This window comes from Sinohyriopsis cumingii, chromosome 7 (genome assembly GCF_028554795.1).
Source record: "Sinohyriopsis cumingii isolate HCF-2022 chromosome 7, ASM2855479v2, whole genome shotgun sequence".
Classification (NCBI taxonomy): Eukaryota; Metazoa; Mollusca; class Bivalvia; order Unionida; family Unionidae; genus Sinohyriopsis; species Sinohyriopsis cumingii.
This window is the reverse complement of record NC_142967.1, coordinates 20306847-20328329: the sequence shown is the minus strand read 5'-3', so window position 1 is coordinate 20328329 and position 21483 is coordinate 20306847. Positions and strand designations below refer to the sequence as shown.

Below are 21483 nucleotides of genomic sequence, written 5' to 3'. Positions count from 1 at the left end.
TTGTAAAAGTTGTCATCTAAATCTGTAACTAGCGTGGGACGATTAAACTTATGTTGTTGCTGACACCTGTAAAATTGTGCTGACATTTAAGATATTGTTGATAAAAACGGAATGTCTATGATGTACACTTTACATTAATGCTATAACAGGCAAAAAAACTTTAGGTTAAATGCCAATGCCTGGGCAAGATATTTCAGTAAACATAAAACAGAGTGACTCAAAAAACTGAGAAAATATTTTGTGGATAAGAGTGTACATTTAAGACAGAAAACAACTGTTCTCCTGAAAATCTAGAATGAGTCTATGTCTTGCAAAGGAATATGTGTACTTAACACATCAACATACGCTAGTAAATTAGTAAAATTAACATTGTATGTTTTTCTTTTTGGATCCGATTTTAAATTTTAAGAAGTTGGATTTTGGCCTAGAAATCGTTTACAATATCCATTTGGACCGCCATCGTGAAATATGTGACACGTGTTAAACCTATGAGTACATGTTCATAAATATATCCTTTTATAGAATTTGAAATCAGTCTGTGATAAATATAATTACTTTTAACAAAAGTAATCGGAAATTTCCATATATTCTTTATTGCTGGAAACTACAGATGTACCGATACAGGGAAAAATACAAGCACGCATACCACAGAAAATAGTACCGCCTTAAACCGGAATACCGGTAATACCGAGCAGATCTAGTTCAGAAACTAATGTTATATCTTTATGATCATCGATTAAGCAACAGAAAGAAGTAAAATCAACAAGTTTAGTAAAACCTAATAAATACTTTAATTATCTATGTTAAAAATAGAATTTCTTTTCTAAAAGTAACCTAATGAATTTTTCAAGAGTAACCTACAATAGTATGAATTAAAAAGCAAATAATCCTTAAATGTTATACACACGTTCAAAAGAATCTAGTGTTCCGAATGAATTCCAGGTACTCAGATATGCTGATGCACTAACAGCTTTCATAATCATGTGTTACAATGGCATTGTTTAAAACCCCTTCTAATAAATGCATAATAATCCCTAGATATTATTTTAGTCAAATGAGCACTTTGTAATTACAATGAATAATCCAAATAAATGTTTCCTCTCTAATTATATCCAAATAAAATATTTGTTACTGATATCTTATTATACTTTCATTTAAAATATTTTTAAAAGAAGTTTGGGTCAATGATATTATTATCATGATTGGTAATTGTAGCATAATAGAGCGTCTGCCTCGATGCGGGTGGTCTCTGGTTCGAACCCAGGCTGAGTCATGCCAAAAGACATAAATCTTGTACTGGCAGATACCTCGCTTGGCTCTCGTCATTAAGATGTTAGTGTTGTACCTGGTCGGCCTAGTGTCAGGATAATGTGACTGGATGGTACATTATACTACATGTCTGCGGCATGGTGTCCCAGTGCTAGACATCTCTATAAACTGTCATACTGCAAAAGTCGTGCCGATATGACTGAAAAATTGTTAAGGCTACTTAAAAAGGTCCAAAACACAAATTCTAACACAATTAAACGCACTTTAAAGCTGAGGTCACGTAGCATGTGTAGTGTATATAAATATAATACATTGCAAAATAACCATATATTAATCAAAGTTGATTGCCAAAGTCATATCAGCAACTATTTCGGTCAAAGTACGCAATGTATTACTTTGAATGGATGTCAGGAAAACATCACGTGATCCTAGGGTTACGTTTGTCCTCTAGAGAAACATGTACGCCCTAGTTGTTGAATGGTTCAATAATTAGGGAAGATAAGAATACTGATGTTAAGTATTTCACAATAATATCATTTAAGTCTTTGAAAATCATTTTGGTTGTTCAGATTATGTTTATTTGATACGCATTAGGCGACTATAAGAGATCTGAAGCACCGCATTTTCATTCTTCAGTTGATAGCCAACTTTGCATGTATGTGTGTGTGTGTTAAGAGAGAGAGAGAGAGAGAGAGAGAGAGAGAGAGAGGAAATTGTGATTTATTTATAGTTTGTTTCTTAAATTAGCAGCATGGAAAAATATTTATTTTAACACAAACAGTACCTGTCGGATTATGTGCAGTTATTCAAGGACTGGAACATTAAAATGATTCTGTTGAATTATGTGAAACATAGAAAGAATTTTGTGATTGTCTTCTTTCGTGAGACATAGGTCGAAGCAAAACTTTTGGAATTTAGAGCTGTGATTATTCAGTAAAGCTTCCACATTAGCACATTGTAACCATCATTAAAAATACATTTGGATAGTTTCCGTATTAACGTGAAATCGATAGTACAATTTATGATAATGTTCCAGGAATTCATCCACCAAGTTATTTCATTCTTTCACTTTGTTTGAATTTATATTTTAGGGAAATACATACATAAGATAGATACATACATACATACATACATACATACATACATACATACATACATACATACATACATACATACGTACGTACGTACATACATTCATACATACATACATACATACATATGTACACAGACACGTATTTTCAATCCCTAAACGTAACATATTAAACACATTTGCAGACTGATGTTAAATTAAGAACATAAGAAATAAGAATAAATGAATCGCCCTTTCCTACCTACTTATTTACACCCATATAGCCCTAAACACAATTGTTTCTCCCTACATGACAATATGTAATACCTTACATCGTAAAAGAACCCACCTGACGGACCTATGAGAAAGGTAACAACCGCAAACTCGTAAACAGATTGATTTTATTATTATTATTATTAGTAGTAGTAGTAGTAGTAGTAGTAGTAGTAGTAGTAGTAATAATAGTAGTAGTATTAAGATTCTTAAACCCTTACTTATAGCTCCTATTTAATCTACAGGCACTCGCCAAAAGTTAATGACACAACAGAGATATACATAACACTAAATACGGATGGTGGGATGGACTGATGGAAGGGTAGATAAAAGAATCGATGGTTGGATGCGTGAATAGATAGAAAGACACCGATTTTTAAATTGAATTTTATCTTTTAGCCAGAGCAATAAAAGTTTGATGCTTATTCACTTTGTGTTCAAAATAGTCATCCAGCTCTTGAGTTAACTGCATTACCTTTCAAGGGAATTTTGTCGTCTTGAATTATAACGTCATTATTAAGTCTGACCTCATTTTCATTGTTCATTTGTCAAATATGTTGTACCATCTTCTCCGCCTTAATCGTTCAATCATTAACATGTCCTTTATAAGTGGTATCTGGAAATTATTTGTAGGTATATATCCGTGTATATATTTAGGTAGATTGATAGGTAAGTAGTTGGATATGTATCTATGATATTTTAAGAGATGTTTCCTCTTTCTCCCAAGTATGTCGTCATACTTTACGCCTCACAGTATGAACTGTACCGGAAGTTGTGGCTGTAACGACGAGAAATACTTCCCCATTTGCGGAAGTGATGGGCGCTCTTACTACAGTCCTTGTCATGCGGGGTGTGAAGTCAAAACATCAGTAATGGTATCAATAACAATAATAATAATTATATATTATAGCAATGGAATTCCTTTGCACAGGTCGATCTCATTCAGGATCTATAATCACCTGCTCGAAAGAAAACTATATATAACGTGTACACAAACACAAAATATACACACAAACCAAAAACAGAGGATTACCTTGAAACGATGTGTTTCTCTCTACAGATATATAGAAGATATTTTCTTTTTCTATGTTAATACCGGATTTATTTAATCGTGTGGTACAAAATAAGGATATTTTAAGAATGGCGAAGCCACGAGCAAAAATATATAGTTTTGGTACCACAAGATGTAATATATCCGGTATTAACGTAGGATTATTTTTTTAAATTTTTAATTATGTACCAATTTCGCTCCAGAATCAAAGCTTGGAAGACTAAACTTACTCCTCTGCACAACACGCTAATCCAACCCCCTTTTCGTAAATTCACTTCCTTTCATAGCCTGAACATGTAAAGATATTTGACTTAAGAAAGCAGAGTTTGCGTTGTTTAGAGCGTCAGTGTTGTGCTCGCCTCTAGTTACATTTGAAGTACAACAACTATGTCTCAGGCTTGTGGGGTGTGTGTCTGTGGCTGACTCGTTTTGGAAAGATCTTTCTCGAAATCACCATGTGTTTTCATATTACCTGTTAATAACCAATTAAAACAATGATGGTTGTTTATTTTTCAATCATATATTTTCTCTGTTATATATCTGAATTTATTCCGAAACTGCCTATTAATGTGACCTAGCCCTACCAATGAGAAATTACTTAATTCTTCTAGAGCAGTCAAAATCCCACCAGCCAATGAAAATTAACTCAAAGTCGCCAACAATTCTGATTATTTAGAGTATTATCAGTAATTGTTAACACATACGTAAGCATCTATTTATAGAACTTATGTAATTATAAGCTGTTGATATTCCTACCACAGACCCTAGTCACACAGGCAAAATCTAACTAAAGATTATCTGTACAATTTACAGCCATGACCAAAAATTACAACAATTAGACAAAATCGTGTGCCAAGAGTTACGAAAATTATAGATATTCATAACAAGGTCAATCAGGACCCATATAGTTTTCTCAAGATTGACTCAACTGATGAGAGGTACTAACTTGAATAGATAAATTTAACAACAACGCGATGTATGTGTTGACCATCCCTTTGCGATATCTTAGTTGAGAATGACGACCGACGCGACAAAGTCACCACAGTTCGACTGGAATATATTTGTGGTTACAGAGATGTTTGTTAACGTGTCAAAACTTTATTCGATTCGTGAGGAGCTGAAGATATCATAGCTGGTTTTGAACAAACGTTTGCACCGCTGATCCAAACCATGCGAGAAACAGTGGAGGAAGTTATCAAAGCCATAGGAGAAACAGCTGAGGAAATGATCAAAACCATGGGAGAAACAGCTGAAGAAGTGATCAAAATCATGTGAGAAACAGCGGAGGAAGTGATCAAAGCCATAGGAGAAGTAGCAGAGGACATTACCGAACCAATGGGAAAAACAGCGGAGAAAGTTATCAATGCCATGGGAGAAACAGCTGAGGAAGTGATCAAATCCATGGGAGAAACAGCGGAGGAAGTGATCAAAACCATTGAAGAAATAGCGGAGGAAGTGATCAAAGCCATAGGAGAAAAAGCGGAGGAAGTGATCAAAGCTATAGGAGAAACAGCAGAGGAAGTGAAGAACGTCGCGGAAACCATCAACGCAATGGCTATGATTGGAACAGAAAAGCAGCCGTATTTGATTATCAGAACAGTCTGAGCCATAGAACATTTCCTGAGTGCCCAGAGGCTGTTTTGATTAAAGAAGAGGAAACAGCGGTAATCAAGCGCACGTTCACCTTATCACGCTTGATATAGTGAACGAGCAAGACCGCAAGGAAGACTGAGGAAGGTGTTTCAATATTTGCCGTCTGGTTTCTCCACGACTGGAAAGATTATTAAACGGAATTTTGTTCTAAGATGCGTGACGATGAAGTAGCGTTTGACAATTAGACCAAAATGGTTTATCGGGAGAGGTTTTAAATACATGAGGCTATAGGCAAAGAGTTAAAGTAATTTTTCGATAATGTCAAAAATTATACAAGTTGAGCCAGAATACTACATCCGTAAGAAGATAAGATACTGAATTTTAGGGAAATCTTTGAAAGACTGGATCAGGAAGAAAAAGTTTCTTGTGGAAGTGTCCGTCTGACCATTGTCACTTGCACAACCGCAGGTCATGAACTCGTGGAAATGTTCAAAACAATTGTGGGGCTAGTAGGTGCTGGCAACAAAGCGCAAGAAGTCATCAATGAGACAGTATGAAATTGTCATCGGTCGCCCATCAAAAATGTCTTGGATCCTGGGACTTTTCGCGCGTTGATAAATGAACTTATTGAAGAAATCAATGATGTATATAAAACCGATGATGAGTTCTAAAGCGATTTACGCGTTACGCGAAGTCAATGCTACAGCGCTGCGTATCATTGCAAACACAACCCCGAGTAACACAATCTCATCAACGAAACCATTTATAAAATAGTCCACAGTTGTCTTTAGCACGTATCCATACGGCTGCAGATAAATATATGTAAGCTAAGTCATGATGCAAATAACAATTCTGGATATTTCTAGTGCATGTGTACCACCCAAATCAGCTATGTATACCAACAGATCCTATGCATCAACAAAATGTGAAATCATGATCCTCAACCTTGTATATAAGGATGGTTTGATTTTGGTTTAATTGTTTTACGGCACATCACAAGTAGGTTATTTATTGCTGAGGCGATTAAGTAAAGTGTCTTGCCCTAGGACACACCAAGGTGGTCGACCCAAGCTGATCCGATGGCAGGATTCGAAACCGCGCCATTAAGGCGATATCAGCTTATGGACCAAAGTGAAGCATTCTTACATAAGCTGAAATCGCCTTCTTATTGAACTATTTTACTTTGTCAGTCAATGTTGTAACCAAACTTAATACAATGGATAGTATTTGCGTTAGACGTACTTAATGATGTTGTTTTCTCGCATCTAAAGTAAATATACCTGGGAAAAGTCAGTGGCGTCACTAGGGTTGGTGTCACCTAGTGCGGTAACTCATGGTGTCACCATCATGGACCCCCTTCCTGCACAAAAATTCAAAAATGTTATAGTCATGTGCGGTAACTCATGGTGTCATCCTCATGGACTTCCTTCCTGCACAAAAATTCAAGAATTTTATAGACAGTCATTTTGGTGTCACCTCCTCTGATGGTGTAACCCGGTGCGGTCCGCACCCCCCCCCCCCACCTCCCTAATGATGTTAGTCATTCTTTGACATTTTAAAATGGCGTAATAGACGTTCTGCGTAGGTTCCACTGTGGACTTTTCATCACCATCCTTTCATTAAATACCATATAACAATGTTTACAAACAATTACTGAAAGCCAAAAAAGCATATATGTGTTACCGTTATAACTCACCCATAAAACATACATTAACTCTGTAGAGCCATAATGAATAATGTAAATGACCGGCACAATACCAACTTCAAAAACGTCATCCTGTCACGTGTTTTGAATGGGGGTCTCATTTTGACTTGAAGAAATGGGAGTATCAAACCCATAAAAAAAAAAACATATATGCAAATAAGAAATATTTATTAAAAAATTTAATTTTATAGTTCTAATTTTAAAGTATATATAAACAAACTGTCAAAACTCTACTTGTCAACCTTTATAAATAATCCCAAGTCATAATAAGTCATATGAGAATCTAAAATATCTTCAGAGATGAAGTTATTGCCATATTATATCTGCCATCCTGTAGACATGATGGACTGTAAGCAAAACAACGTGAAGTGGATCACATATTTCACTTCCGGACCAACAACAGTGCCTCCTTGTTCACTGTCCACTGTGGTAAAATAGACACAGGCAACCACACAGTGATGCACACATTCTACAGAATAAACAATTTCCTCTAAACCAATACCAAAAAATGTCTCAATCTAACGCATGCGCCACAACCAAGATGAGGAAGCAAAAAATGCTCTAAAAATAAATGGGGATTAAATTCATTTGTTCTGAACCGGAAGCAATAATTGTGACCTTAGTCCATACACCATTAGCCTCGTTTACGATCAGCAGGTTAATGCGATAACCCGCGTTACCGCTGATTATCGGCGATTGTGAAACTCATACAAGAGCTCCACTTAAGTGCTTATAGTTTTTTCACAAAACCAATATCAATTCACTCTCAGTGACAACAATTCGAGTGATAATCAACATATGTGTGTATATGTGTGCATGAGTGTGTATGTGTGTGTGTGTGTGTGAGAGAGAGAGAGAGAGAGAGAGAACATGTAAAAGTTAACGAAGCACATGAGGAGAAAATTACATTTATGTAAGATTCGCGCATATCCAGTTATTGATGGTGGTGGGAGTTTGTTTAATTTGTTTACTTATGCTTTTACGTTTAAGACATTAACTTTTTGAAAACAGTATTTACCAATCTCTTTAATTATTACGTTTAAAATATTTAAGCATAAAAGGTAAATACATTTTCAAATACAAATCTAAAAACTGAAACACATAACAAACTTATTAAAAAATTAGACTTTGCAGCAAAATGGGTTGATTCAGGTGCTTAAAACAAAATCAATGACACTAAAATAACAAACACAAACCCTTTAAAATAATGTAAACTTGAAGAACAAGATAAAATATAAAATGTAAACATATTAAAATTCTGTATATTGTATATAAGAAAAGAAAAAGGTACTGATTATAAAAAAATTAAACTCTTTATATAATGTTCATCTATTCCAAATGTTTAAACGTGGGAAAGTTTGTCAGTAGCTTCCCGAGATTCGTTAATTCTTCTTAGTGGTTTTCCGGTGTTTTCCTCAATCATATACACTCGTCGCTATGTACAGCCTATCATGTGCTGAAAATGACATTAAGTACATAACAACAACAAGCAAAAGGCCACATAAGCATATAGTTTCTTCATGCAGTTAACGATCAAATACTTCCGTCTCAGGGCTCACGGGTGGCTGAGTGGTCTAAAGCGCTAGCCTTTTTCGATCACTGCCATCTCACCTCTGTCCGCATGGGTTCCAGTCTCGGGCTCCGCCAATGATGTGAGAAAGCTGGCCAGTGGCTACCCCCGGGTGGGTGGTTATTATTTGCGTTTTTCTGTTTTCTTCTTCCACCACTTATAATGGATGCGACCCTCAAGAACAACAACTTTTGCCTCACAATGGTGAAATCAAACACTCGACGAAAATGTGTTCCACTGACAGTGGACATTGGCATATTATGCATTCTGGTCAAGGTTGGCTATGGAGGAGATAATGCTCGAGTTAAATAGATGCAACAAAAACGCGATCGGCACAATACAACTTGATCTCTGTGGTTTGTTCCTTATGATGGTTGCCATTACAGTCGGCTTGATGTTTGTTGTGAAGTTTTCATTACACATATTTTGACATGACGACCATGCTGATTTATTCGTTATTTCATGTAAATGAGTATTTGCAATCATCCGTTCTGGAAAAGGTGACTAAAGAAAAAGATGTAGACCAGTATTTTTCTCTTTTTGAAAAAATAGCAGAGAATTCAAAATGGAAATTAAGATTTGGACTTTATTATCACAGAGCGTACTTATTGACAAAGTTAGAGATGTATATAATTCACTATCAGTAGAAGCAAGTACTGCATATGATTGGATCAAGGAATGTATCTTGAAGGCTTATGAGTTGGTACCTGAGGCATATCAACAGAAGCTTCGGAATTGTTAAAAAGAAAATAGCCAATCCCATTTCGAGTTTGCTAGGGAAAAAAAAACAACTATTCGATCGGTGGTGTGCATCGTAAAGGATTGATAAAGATTATGACAAACTTAGACAACTCATAGAAGTCGAAGAGTTCAAGAACTGCGTCCATAATGACGTCAAAATTTACTTAGATGAACACGAGATAGATACTTTAGCAAACGTTGCTCGTACAGCTGACTAGTATTCCTTGTCTCACAAAGTTTCCTTTGTCATTAAGTCTTCTTCTCTGCAAATGTTTCATAAAAAACCAAATCAGTCTCAATCAAGTGCTTATAAAATTTAAATCTGGTACAACTAATCGGTATTCAACGACTGATAAGACTGATTACACATCTTTATCTCTTCCTACGTGCACTTATTACAAGACAATTGTGCACGTTATTTCTGATTGCTTTAAGTTAAAATGTAAGAAACAGATCAAAGCCAGAGCAGTTCTAAATGCTCTTGTTTCTCATATATCATGGTCATGGAAATGTATTGGAAACAATACATTTGTGGAGTCGAATAAACCCCAGTTTCAGTCTAATTTTATTATGGTGGATTATGAACCATTCATGTCGAATGGCTCTGTATCACTTATTGGTGATTCGACCAATCCTATCCCTATTAAAATATGAATGGACACAGGAGCTTCTCGGCGTGTTTTATTGTTAAGTACTTTGCCTTTGTCTGAGAAGTCTTCTTCTTCTGAAAGTGTTCTTTTTCAGAGAGCAGAGTACCATTTTATTACATTCCCGTCCATAACGTTAATTTAGCATCAGACTTAGTTTCATGGCCAGTGACTGTTGGCGCTTTGTTTTCTTTACCAATCGAAAATGTTCATGTATTGCTAAGCAGTGACTTAGCTGGAGATAAGGTTGTGGTTAATCCACTTGTGACTGACAAACTTGTTTGGATCAAAGGATTGATCCTATTGAAAATTAAATCCCTTATTTATACCCAGCTTATGTAGTTGCTAGAGCTATGGCGAAAAGAGTTCTTGAGAATGAAGTTGGTCAGGGAACGTTTCCTTTGATTGACACATGTATTGGTCAGACTTTAAATGAGGTCACTTTTGCTTCTGTTAATGATCAATCAAAACGTGTTGATCATTGCGATCCTCTTTTAACAACTCATTCTCTAATGTCTAATCAGAGCGACAAACGGCATTCACTTGTCGTCTAACAGAGAAAAGATCCCGTTTCAGATGGTTATTAGCAAAACAGATTCTGCAGATGTACCAACTTTCTATTTTTTTTAATGAGGTCCTTATGAGAGAATGGAGACCACCCGAGGTACCTGCTGCTAACGAGTGATCCATTAGCTATCAAAGTGTGGTACCTAAGTCATATCGACAGGAAATCTATGTTTAGCTCATAAAACTCCACAGGCGTAAATATGGGAGTAAATAGAACCTACCAGAAGATCAGCATCATCTTTATTGGTCTAAACTAAAGGGCGATGTTTCTAACTATTGCAGATCTTGTCACACTTTTCAAAAGGTAAGAAAACCTAACCAAAATATACTTAAAGCGATTTTACGACCAAATCCTGCATTTTGACGAACCATTTAGTAGAATAGTAGATTGCGTAGGTCCTTTACCCAAGAACAAGTCAGGCAAGCAATACTTGTTGACCATTATGTGTGCGTCAACAAGGTTTCCAGATGCAATTCCTGTACGGAACATTAAGACTAAAACTATAGTCAAAGCCCTAATTAAGTTCTTTACACATTTTGGCCTTCCTAAGATCGACCAGTCTGGTCAAGGTTCTAATTTCATGTCAGGAATCTTCCAACAAGTTATGTATGAATTAGGTATTCAACAGTAATTCAGATCATCTGCGTATCACCCTGAAAGCCAAGAGGCATTGGAAAGATTTCATCAGACTTTAAAGAATGTGATATGGTCTTATTGCATTGATACCAAAATGTTCACTTACTCTTATTTACTGTTAGGGAGTCGGTTTAAGAGTCCATTGGATTTAGCCCTTTATAACTAGTTTTCGGGCACATTGTTCGTGGACCATTGAAGTTGTTGAAACAGAAACGACTTTTAACAGAAGAATCAAATATCAATTTACTTGTCTCAGAGTTTATATGCAAATTATCGAGAGCTTGTGAAATGGCAACAAATAATATTCAGTCTATCCAAAAACCAATTAAACTGAGGTATAAAAAACTACAAAGAAAATAACCTTTCAGTCAGACGATAAAGTTCTAACTTTGCCCATACCTCAGTGTCCTCTTTAGGCTAGGTATCATGGTCCCTATACAGGTAAGAAAGAAAGTAATGATTTAAATTATATCATTAATACTACTGAAAGGAGGCAAGGGAATCTTCTCTACCATATCAATATATTAAAGGAACATGTTGATCGAGATAACTCTGTAAATCATTTAATACCCAGACAATGACGATTTGAATGATGACTTACAACCGAAATATTATATGTATACGAGTTTCATATTCCTTTGTTTTGCACAGATTTTGAAGATCTATTATACATCTTCCTTGGAAATTGTTGTCATTGTCTATTTTACTACTAAAGAAAAACAAAGTTTATTGCATAAATCTTTCTTTTCTTTATGAGGGATGTGTTATGTATATCTTTATTATTTGTAACTGCTGGTGTATGATTTTATTTAATTCTCGTAATTTTATTCATGGTAGTAAATTTAAAAAACATTTTATGTTATAAATTCTATGCGGAACTTGGCTTTTTTTAAAATCGCAAATTAAGTAGGATATATAAAAAGTTATTTACATACGTGTTGATAATTAGTAATAATACTCGTATATAAAGACTGTAATTTCTGTAGTAAACGTTATGCTATATACTGTAACAGGCTAGAGATGGTGCATTACGATTCTGCAATGACAGTTCCAGCTGTGTCTACATATTTCGAACCATCTGTTTATAGAACATATCCGTACAATAGAATAATCCTAATTCACTGAATTTTCTCTAAAAAGGGAAGGATTTGTTGATGACTTCTTCAAATCGCGAAGGGCAAATATTATTTGATGAGGTTTTGATAACCACTGTGGTGACTTGAAAATACAGAATTTTGCGATTTCGCAAAACGAACTTTTAATGCTTTTAGGTTCGGATTAATACGTGAGTCAAAAGCTGAATAGAGTATGTGTCCATCTTAACTAATGATAGTTTTAGCTATAGCTGGGAAAAATAGAAAACGAACGGTAAATTTTAACCCATGACTAGGATATATCAGTGCTGTAGCAGTATTCTTTGCAAGCTTCGAAACAACAATTGTAACATAAATTGCAAACTAGACTGATCTTAAATTCTTAAATGAGTAAACAATAATTTCTTTCGCATAAATCGTTACATATTACCAAAGTAGGCATCATTCACGGGGCCAATCAGAACACACAATATTGCGATAGAGCCACAAAATATAAATTCGTGATTCCGCTTTATCGAAACGTCGGGTTATCTCGATTTTGCGTCTTATGTTCGTATGTACCTTTTCTCCTGACGCATACAATATGTATATGATACGGCCATACTGCAAATAAGAATCCAATGGGATGCAATAGATCTCTAGAGTACACGTTTACAAAGAGTAATTACATTTATGATACAAACCAATTGGCCCAATAAGGAAATAAATTGTAATCTAACCGTTGTACTTTCAGAACCAACGGATCACTTTGTGAGATGCACGCATTGGCGAACCAAACGTACAGATAACCAATAAATTAACAAAGTAAAAACGTAAACTACAATCCATGCTTAGTTTTGCTTGTAAATATTACGCCCCATCACAAATAAACAAAGAAAGACTGCCTAATGGTTATTTGTCTTGACCTGTATATTTCTTTGCTATGAACCTGCTTTGGGACTTGAAGAAGTTTACAACTGATAGACTTTTCCTAGTGATTACTGATCCGTAAATCAGTGAGTTATCGCCATAGAAATTAATGACATTTTGTCGATATAACTGCACCACATACACGGCAACAAGTTTCTGGAAGATCCTTGACGCTGATAACAAATGTATATGAATGCTACATTAACTGTCCTTTGTTGACATGTTCAAATGGTTATAAATCAGCTATTCCAATTTCCCAGACCTATATAAACTGAAACGGCTTATTAGTCAACCATTTCATCTAATTTTTTCCAGACATATTTATATACAAACGGCTTATTGGCCAGCTATTTCTTCTCATATTTTCCGGTCATATTTATATACAAACGTTTCATTAGTAAAATATTTTATCCTTTTTTCTAGTCATTTTCCAACTGTTCCTGCATCGAAATGGGCACTGCTACAGCCGGCCTTTGCGACCAGTCCTGCACAATGCTTTATCCTTGGGCTGCCACGAACTTCGTTGGTTCCATTGTTTTGGCCTTGCAGATAATTCCCACCTTCATAGCTAAAATCCGGTAAAATTAACTTGACATTCTAGGTACCCCGCATACTCAACCTGCTGTCTCTTGCTGCTCAAATATGTTTTTATATTATTGAGACCTCTTAAACTCAGAGTAACGCGATCATTTGCCACGTCTGTTACCCGCGATCGATCTCTGATTTCATCAAGTTCAAGTATAAGTGGTTTCCTTCCATATTCTAAGGTTTTGTTTTATTCCGTTTTTGTTATTGTTGGTGTTTCCGGTTTTAACCTTCGAAATGGTCACAAGTCTTCAATACATGTTAAGCAAGAGACCACTGGCGTAAGTTACAAAGCACTATTTAATCACCTTATAATTCATATGGAAAAATTAGGATAATTATTCCAATAGCATGCACAGTTGTAAGCGATTCGTTATAATACGTTCAAAAAATATCTAAATATGAGTGAATACATTCTATTGCTATTTCTAAAAGGATTAAGCCTTTGAACATGCTATTTATCTGCTTTTCGACGTGAAGAATTCCTTGTTTCTTATAGTACGTTCACAGTTTACATACGCTAATGAAATAAAATAAACAGCGCGTCTTTTGTTCACATTTGTGTGTCCTCACATTAGTTATCCTACGAATGGCCATGCCGTGCGAATAATATAGTCAAATGATTTGAACCGTTGTGGAGCTAAAGTCAGCACTTGCTGTTGTAGTGTAATAGACCTGGTTCATCTGTATTTAGGTGTCATTGACCTGGTTTACCTACTATTTTAGTGTAATAGACCTGGTTCACCGCCTATCTGGATGAAATGGACCTGGTCCAAAATCAGGACCAAACATAAACACTGTGCATGGATATATTGAATACTTTATGGATATCTTGAATGCATCATGGATATGTTTAATGTATTATGGATCTTGTGAATGCATTATGTATGTCTTGAATGCATTATACACTTAACATCATGCTAAATGTTGACAGTTGCATACCATCGTTGCAAATAATAATTCCGCTAAAGGACCATATCTTATGGCTCAGAAATCCCAAGAGGACTTGATAAAATGGTCTCCTTTTTTCTTCCTGTTGCACATTGAAACTGGCTTTTCAGAAAAGGAGTTATAGGAAACATACCCCTTCTGTGTGTTTTCAACCTCATCATCGCTGGTTTCATGGGAACAGAACTCTAGGCCTCATTGCTAGTTTAAGGACATATAACAAAATATTTTCAAAAATTGTTTTTGTTAATGTGGCCGCATATTTTTCTCAGAGCATGGGTATTAAAGGAATGATATTATAGTTACGACTCTGTAACTATGCAGCAGAAAGAAGCAAATCCAACAAGTTTTTAAAACTTAAACAATTTAATTATCAATGTTACAAGCTGAAAATGAAAGAGAAACTGATAGTATTATGAACTATATCCAAAATAATCCAGAAAAGTTATATTAAAGTCCAAAATAATACATACGTCCGTATACATTTCAGATCCGAAAGTATCTTGGTCCGCCACTAGTCCTGACGTATCAAAATTGCGTTGTCCAAGAACTCCATTAAATAATTCACAATAGTTCCCAAAAAATATTCTAGTCAAATAAGCGCTTTCTATTTCCAGTGAATGTTTTAACTCTCAAATAATATATAAATAAAACATAAAACAGGTCTGCAGATTTGATGTTTCAACAAGAACAAAAACATTAGAAATAAGAATGAATCCTCAATAGGAATGAATCTGATTGAAAAAACTCTCTCCTTATTTACACCTTCAGTTGTCTATTACAAGTATATTTAGCAATATACTCCACGTGACAGATCTTACTACTTAATATAATATTTCAAAATACCTATTCATATGATACAACTCATCGAATAGGAATTGAATTAATTCTTCTTAGATGCCACCTGAGCGAACTGTCAACTGGGGAAAATCCCGAAACGTGTCATCAAGTTTGCAGCTAATAGTATTATTAGGAACTATAAACATGCACGTAAGCATCTATGTATACGTCCTATGCAATTTTTCGTTCTTAACATATTAAAATGAACTGTAACCACGTACACCAATTCCAGAGATAGATAATCACTACAATTTAGAGTCTTGAATAAAATTACAAATGTTATACAATAAATATTGATATAGAGAACAGATTTCCATTGAAAAGAATGCTGTGTATGGTTGAATTGATAGATAAAAAGTAGCTGTCACTAAAATATTTTCTTAAGGGAAGATCAAAAAAAGAGGCTGATCTGAATCAGACATCCAATTAAGGGAAGCTCAGGAAAAGAGGCTAATCTAATTCAGACATACAATTAAAGGAAGCTCACGAAAAGAGGCTGATCTAATTCAGATATGCAATTAAGGAAAGCTCACAAAAAGAAGTTGGCCTGATTCAGACAAACAATTAAGGGAAGCTCACAAAACGAGGCTGACCTAATTCAGACATTCATATATATCCCTTTAAGGATTTATTAGATGTTCGTGATGACTTGTTTGATTATGGGAAGTCGGTGTTGGAAAAATGTTCCTCAGCCCGAGTAATTAGCCAATCACTAAAAGCAAAGGTCAACGATAGCAGTGTTGATGTAATTTCATGATGGTATGGTCTAGTGTCGTAGTGAGTTCAGGTCAGAGCCACATACGTGAACCTTTAGCCAAGCAGTCTCTATTAACATCTAATTGTGTGGATTCATTGTGTGTCTCCATGTGAAGTATTTGTGAAATGGACTGGTAAACTGTACAGTTGAATAATTATGAAGGGCTGTTCTATTATCTGAAGACTACCTTTATAGTTGCTATGGTGGTAAATATGGCAACGAGCTACAAGCGAAATGAGGCTTAAAGTCATGATTTGACTGTGGTGTTTGAGTTTCATATTTTCACGGCGTGAAATACTGGCGCTACGTTACGGAAATGTAATTAGGAGAAACCGTGCAGTTGTGAGGTTGGCATGCAGTTATGTAGTTGTGATGTAAATATGTGATTGTAATATTTGTGATCATGCATTGATTAGAAGCAAACTATTTAGTCTGGGCGCGTCGGAATTTTCAGTAGACGACGCTTATTGTCAAGAAGTCATTGGAAATAAGGGAAAAACAAGTGACTTCGTGCAGGATTCACCCCAGGGTTGAATTCGATTGGTAAAGAAATCCCTTTGGCATATTACAATATTGTTAGTATAACAAAAATTGAAAATTCAATTTAACCATGCTTTGAATATTTACGAATGCTAAAAGTAAGCATGAACTTTATACAATGGTTTTTACTACATGCCCATTTAATCGTATATGGTTGGACTGGTGTTCGATACAGATGTTCAATATGAGATTCCGTATCACAGACATAAACGTTCCGCATCGCACGGCCAGTCTGGAACTACTATTACAACTTGAAATATTCAATAATAATCAACGTATGAAATATCGGGAATGATTTGTTGCAAATTATTTTTAAAAAATTCACGTTTGAAGGCCTCCATGTCACCAATGTCAGTTTGCAATTCTCTTATTGATAAGATTTTGTGCTTTGTGGTCATAATTAAAGAGCACTTAATGATTGAACGTGAAATGGTGCACTAAATTCTGAGACTTGGTACTATTATCAGATTTGAGAAAAAAAAATTCACACGGGAGTAAAAACAAAGTCGATGCACGATGTTTGTGCATTGAGATCACCGTATCTAATGTTTACACTTTTTTCATAGGATTTTATATTTTTATTTTTCTCGTGTAGATGCGTAAAAGCAGCAGATCGTTCTGTATCCGTTGCACTGTCTGGATTTGCTATGTCAACTCTTGGTAAGACATTTTCATGATTTGTTTGCTTTTAGTACATAACTCAAAACTTCATATTGGTCTCTTAAACCGTCAGTTTACAACTGCAGTACACGTAATATGAGCTAATACCAGTGTGATTTTGAGGGGCGGGGTGGGTAAACGGCTTTCCATTTTTTTTCTTCAAAAACAGATATTCCAGCTTGTAAACAGATTTCTTAAACCTTTAATCGGAAGATTTCCAATGTATTACAACCCCTATCAGAGATCGTATTCATAATAAGAATAAACCCATTCTGAGATTTGATTATCTGTACGAAGATCTGTCAACGATTTTCCAGTTGTAATAAATGTCGGCCAGTTCAGAAAGTTGCAGGGGCTGTCTGAGTAGATGGCGCAACCCACCACTCCATTGCAATACAATGTGGAAGAGATGCCATCAATATATATATATATATATATATATATATATATATATATATATATATATATATATATATATATATATATATACACAGTACCATATATGAGATCTGTCGCCATTATATTTGCAGTACCATGTGGATGAGATCTGTCATTAGATTTACAGTACCGTATGGATGAGATCTGTCGTCATTATGTTTAAAGTACCATATAGATGAGATATGTCATCATTATATGTACAGTACCATATGGATGAGATCTATCATCATTGTTTTTTTCGCAGACTACACAAATATTATTAGCATTGTCCCACCAATCTTAGTTTTCCAAGTCATTAATGAGATAATAAATTCAATAACTGATGCATTGTCAGGCATGTTGTATTTATTATTCACACTATTACTCATGCGTAATTATCATAGAAAAACTTAGAGATGTTAGCAAATCTTCAGCGTGCCATAACTCACTTCACACACGCAAGTTTAAGAATCCCATGTAATATACATTTCATTGTATTTGAAACTGTCGGAGCCGTGCCTAACTAGATTATAAAGCAAAATATAATAATCATTAACTAAGCATATGCTCAAAAAATACTCAGTACACTAATCCTTCCATAGGAAGCATTTCGCCGAGTCTCATTGGATTCTTTTCTACAGTTTCGTACTTACACAGTGTTTGATGTTTAAAGAAAAATAATTTCCCAGATTTACCTCACTAGCTATCCTGCTATTTAAAATAAACATTTTATGTGTAATATATTGTAAAACAAAAATGTTACTTCATTTATTTTGGTTTATAATTGATGGGTGTAATTTAGTTTATATATTAGTATGCTCATGTTTACTTCCTGTCTTCGCCTATCAAACAGCTGCTAACTCTACTTGATTATTTTCACTTCCTGGACTTCAGAGGTAAATTGAAAACAAACTAGCCCGTAGTCGTTTTAGAATTATTATGTTATGATTCCTTTATTTCACTTGCGATATTACTACTGTCAAATTCTTATCTATATTTTAATACATGATATCATCCATTTCCATCAGCTGTCTTTTCAAGAAATTGCGTTATTTGCCTAATACCACATAAAATTAAATTTCGGCAACAGTACATGAAAACATGCCAGAGGTATGTTAATATTCTCGCCAATGTGCCAGTCGCAAATGCAAAGAACTTTGTCTTTTGCCAGTCTCGGTTTCATTAGTACGTAATAACTATACAGCTGAAGCACGGGCATCATTTCTTGCTGTTCAATAACATAAATATGATGTACAAAACACATTGCTGTTAAAAGTCCTATTATTAAAATATATATTAATTTCATTATTTGCTTGAGCAATATGTAGACATTATCAAAACTGTCAAATTTAGTCACACAATTTAGTTTCATCACATTCATCAATTATACTATTCAACCTATGTTGAGTAATGATTCATTGCTAGAATTTAACATAAAACTTCTATCTTATTTTGAAAGATTAGATTGTTTTTGCTGTATTTCAGTGAAAAAACTGTATCAATTGTACCATTATGTTAATTTTACTTTAGGATAGATGCCCGGGCTAGTGAAATAGTTGTACCAATTGTACTATTATATTCATTTCACTTTAGGATGGATGCCCGGGCCCGTCATACTGGGCGCGATTATTGATAGGAGCTGCATTGTTTGGAAATACATCTGTGGAGAGCAACAGTCCTGTTTGCTAAATGACATCGTCTATTTCCGTAACTCCATGTTCACCTTCGGAAGTATCACGCGCACTATCGCCATCACGATTTTGCTGGTTGTCCTATGGCTTGTCAAGGACTTGACGGCATGGAAGTATGAAGAAGACGCAGACCATGCCAATGTTATAAAGATCAACATTAATGAAGAGGTATTTGATTTGCCTATACATACATACATACATACATACATACAGACATACATACATACATGCGCTTTAATAAAAACGGACAATCTTGTTACCACCACCTCTGCCTATGAATGTAACTATATAACGTAAGGTACCATCTTTCGTCGTATAACTGCCACTGTGGGTTATGTGAGAAAGCTTGCCAATAGCTTCTGCCGGGTCGTTGGTTCTTTCTTGGCTTTTCCCGGGTTCTTCCTCCACCATTTATACTAGCCGCCATGTATAGCATATCTTGTGCTGAAACTGTACCAAAAACAACAGCAACAACAACAACATCGTCTTATAATGTCATTTTCCTTCATGTTCGTTTAAAACTAAATGTTTTCTTCTTCAAGTGTTTTTCTCGATAATTACTTTAACGATTTTCCTCAATTTTTATTCTAGGAAAAGGTAAAGCTACAAGAGGACGCGGAAACTGTCAACAAAAGTGCTAGATAAATATTGGTGGTGCGCATGACCTTAAGAGAGAAAAAAAATGCTGTTTCTCTTTGATCTTCAAGTGCGTGGAATTTTATCTTGACTTCATCTTGGGTGCACGCAAACATGGAATAATTTGAATTAGTATAGCATTCTCAAGTACTACTGGACGACAACAATTTAAAGAAACCTACATATAATCTACAACTCAATTTGAAAACAGATTACTTAATCAAAAAAGGATTGATTTTTATTAATAAATTGTCGAAATTTAATCCCAGTTAATTAAACTTTTCCCAAGGAAGCAGAAAGGCAGATACTATGCGTTGTGTTTTGCTAGTTTATTGTTCACGATGTGAAGCTAGACGTGGCATCCATGTTTTTTATATTACCTTAATTTCGAGTAAACCTTTAAATGTACAGTTAACCTTGTCCATGCCCTTGATATACAATATATGACACTGATTTATTCATTTGCGCATCAGCGAAACATAACACCTATCAGGTAACTATCGGATAGAGCACAATCAGCATACCAATGAATGAAAGAACAATCAACATTACCTTTACATTATGAATATAAGTACAATCAGGACTACATTTACATATTGAATGAAAATACGATCATGACTACCTTTACATAATGAATGAAAGTACAATCAAGACTAACATTAAATAATGAATGAAAATACAATCAAGACTACCTTTACATAATGAATAAAAGTACAGTCAAGACTACCTTTACATAATGAATAAAAGTACAGTCAAGACTACCTTTACATAATGAATGAAAGCACAATCATGACTACCTTTACATAATGAATAAAAGTACAGTCAAGACTACCTTTACATAATGAATAAAAGCACAGTCAAGACTACCTTTACATAATGAATGAAAGTACAATCATGACTACCTTTACATAATGAATAAAAGTACAGTCAAGACTACCTTTACATAATGAACGAAAGTACAATCAGGACTACCTGTACATAATGAATGAAAGTACAATCAGGACTACATTTACATAATGAATGAAAGTACAGTCAAAACTACCTTCACATTATGAATATAAGTACAATCAGGACTACATTTACATATTGAATGAAAATACGATCATGACTACCTTTACATAATGAATGAAAGTACAATCAAGACTACCTGTACATAATGAATAAAAGTACAGTCAAGACTACCTTTACATAATGAATGAAAGTACAATCAGGACTTCATTTACATAATGAATGAAAGTACAGTCATGACTACCTTTACATATTGAATACAAGTACAGTCAAGAC

At 34.9% G+C, this 21483-nt stretch overlaps 1 protein-coding gene across 1 annotated transcript in view; it reads left to right on the top strand.

Moving 5' to 3' along the window:
• The window catches only part of LOC149794835 (solute carrier organic anion transporter family member 2A1-like), a 76565-nt gene extending 55956 nt beyond the window's left edge, over positions 1-20609 (top strand). Inside the window, exons 9-13 of the mRNA XM_089964493.1 lie at positions 3339-3486; positions 13549-13703; positions 17391-17455; positions 19466-19731; positions 20155-20609. Coding sequence (XP_089820619.1) covers positions 3339-3486; positions 13549-13703; positions 17391-17455; positions 19466-19731; positions 20155-20208 — 688 coding nt within the window. The 3' untranslated portion in view covers positions 20209-20609. The remainder of the gene's footprint in view (positions 1-3338; positions 3487-13548; positions 13704-17390; positions 17456-19465; positions 19732-20154) is intronic.
• Positions 20610-21483: the final 874 nt, after the last annotated feature.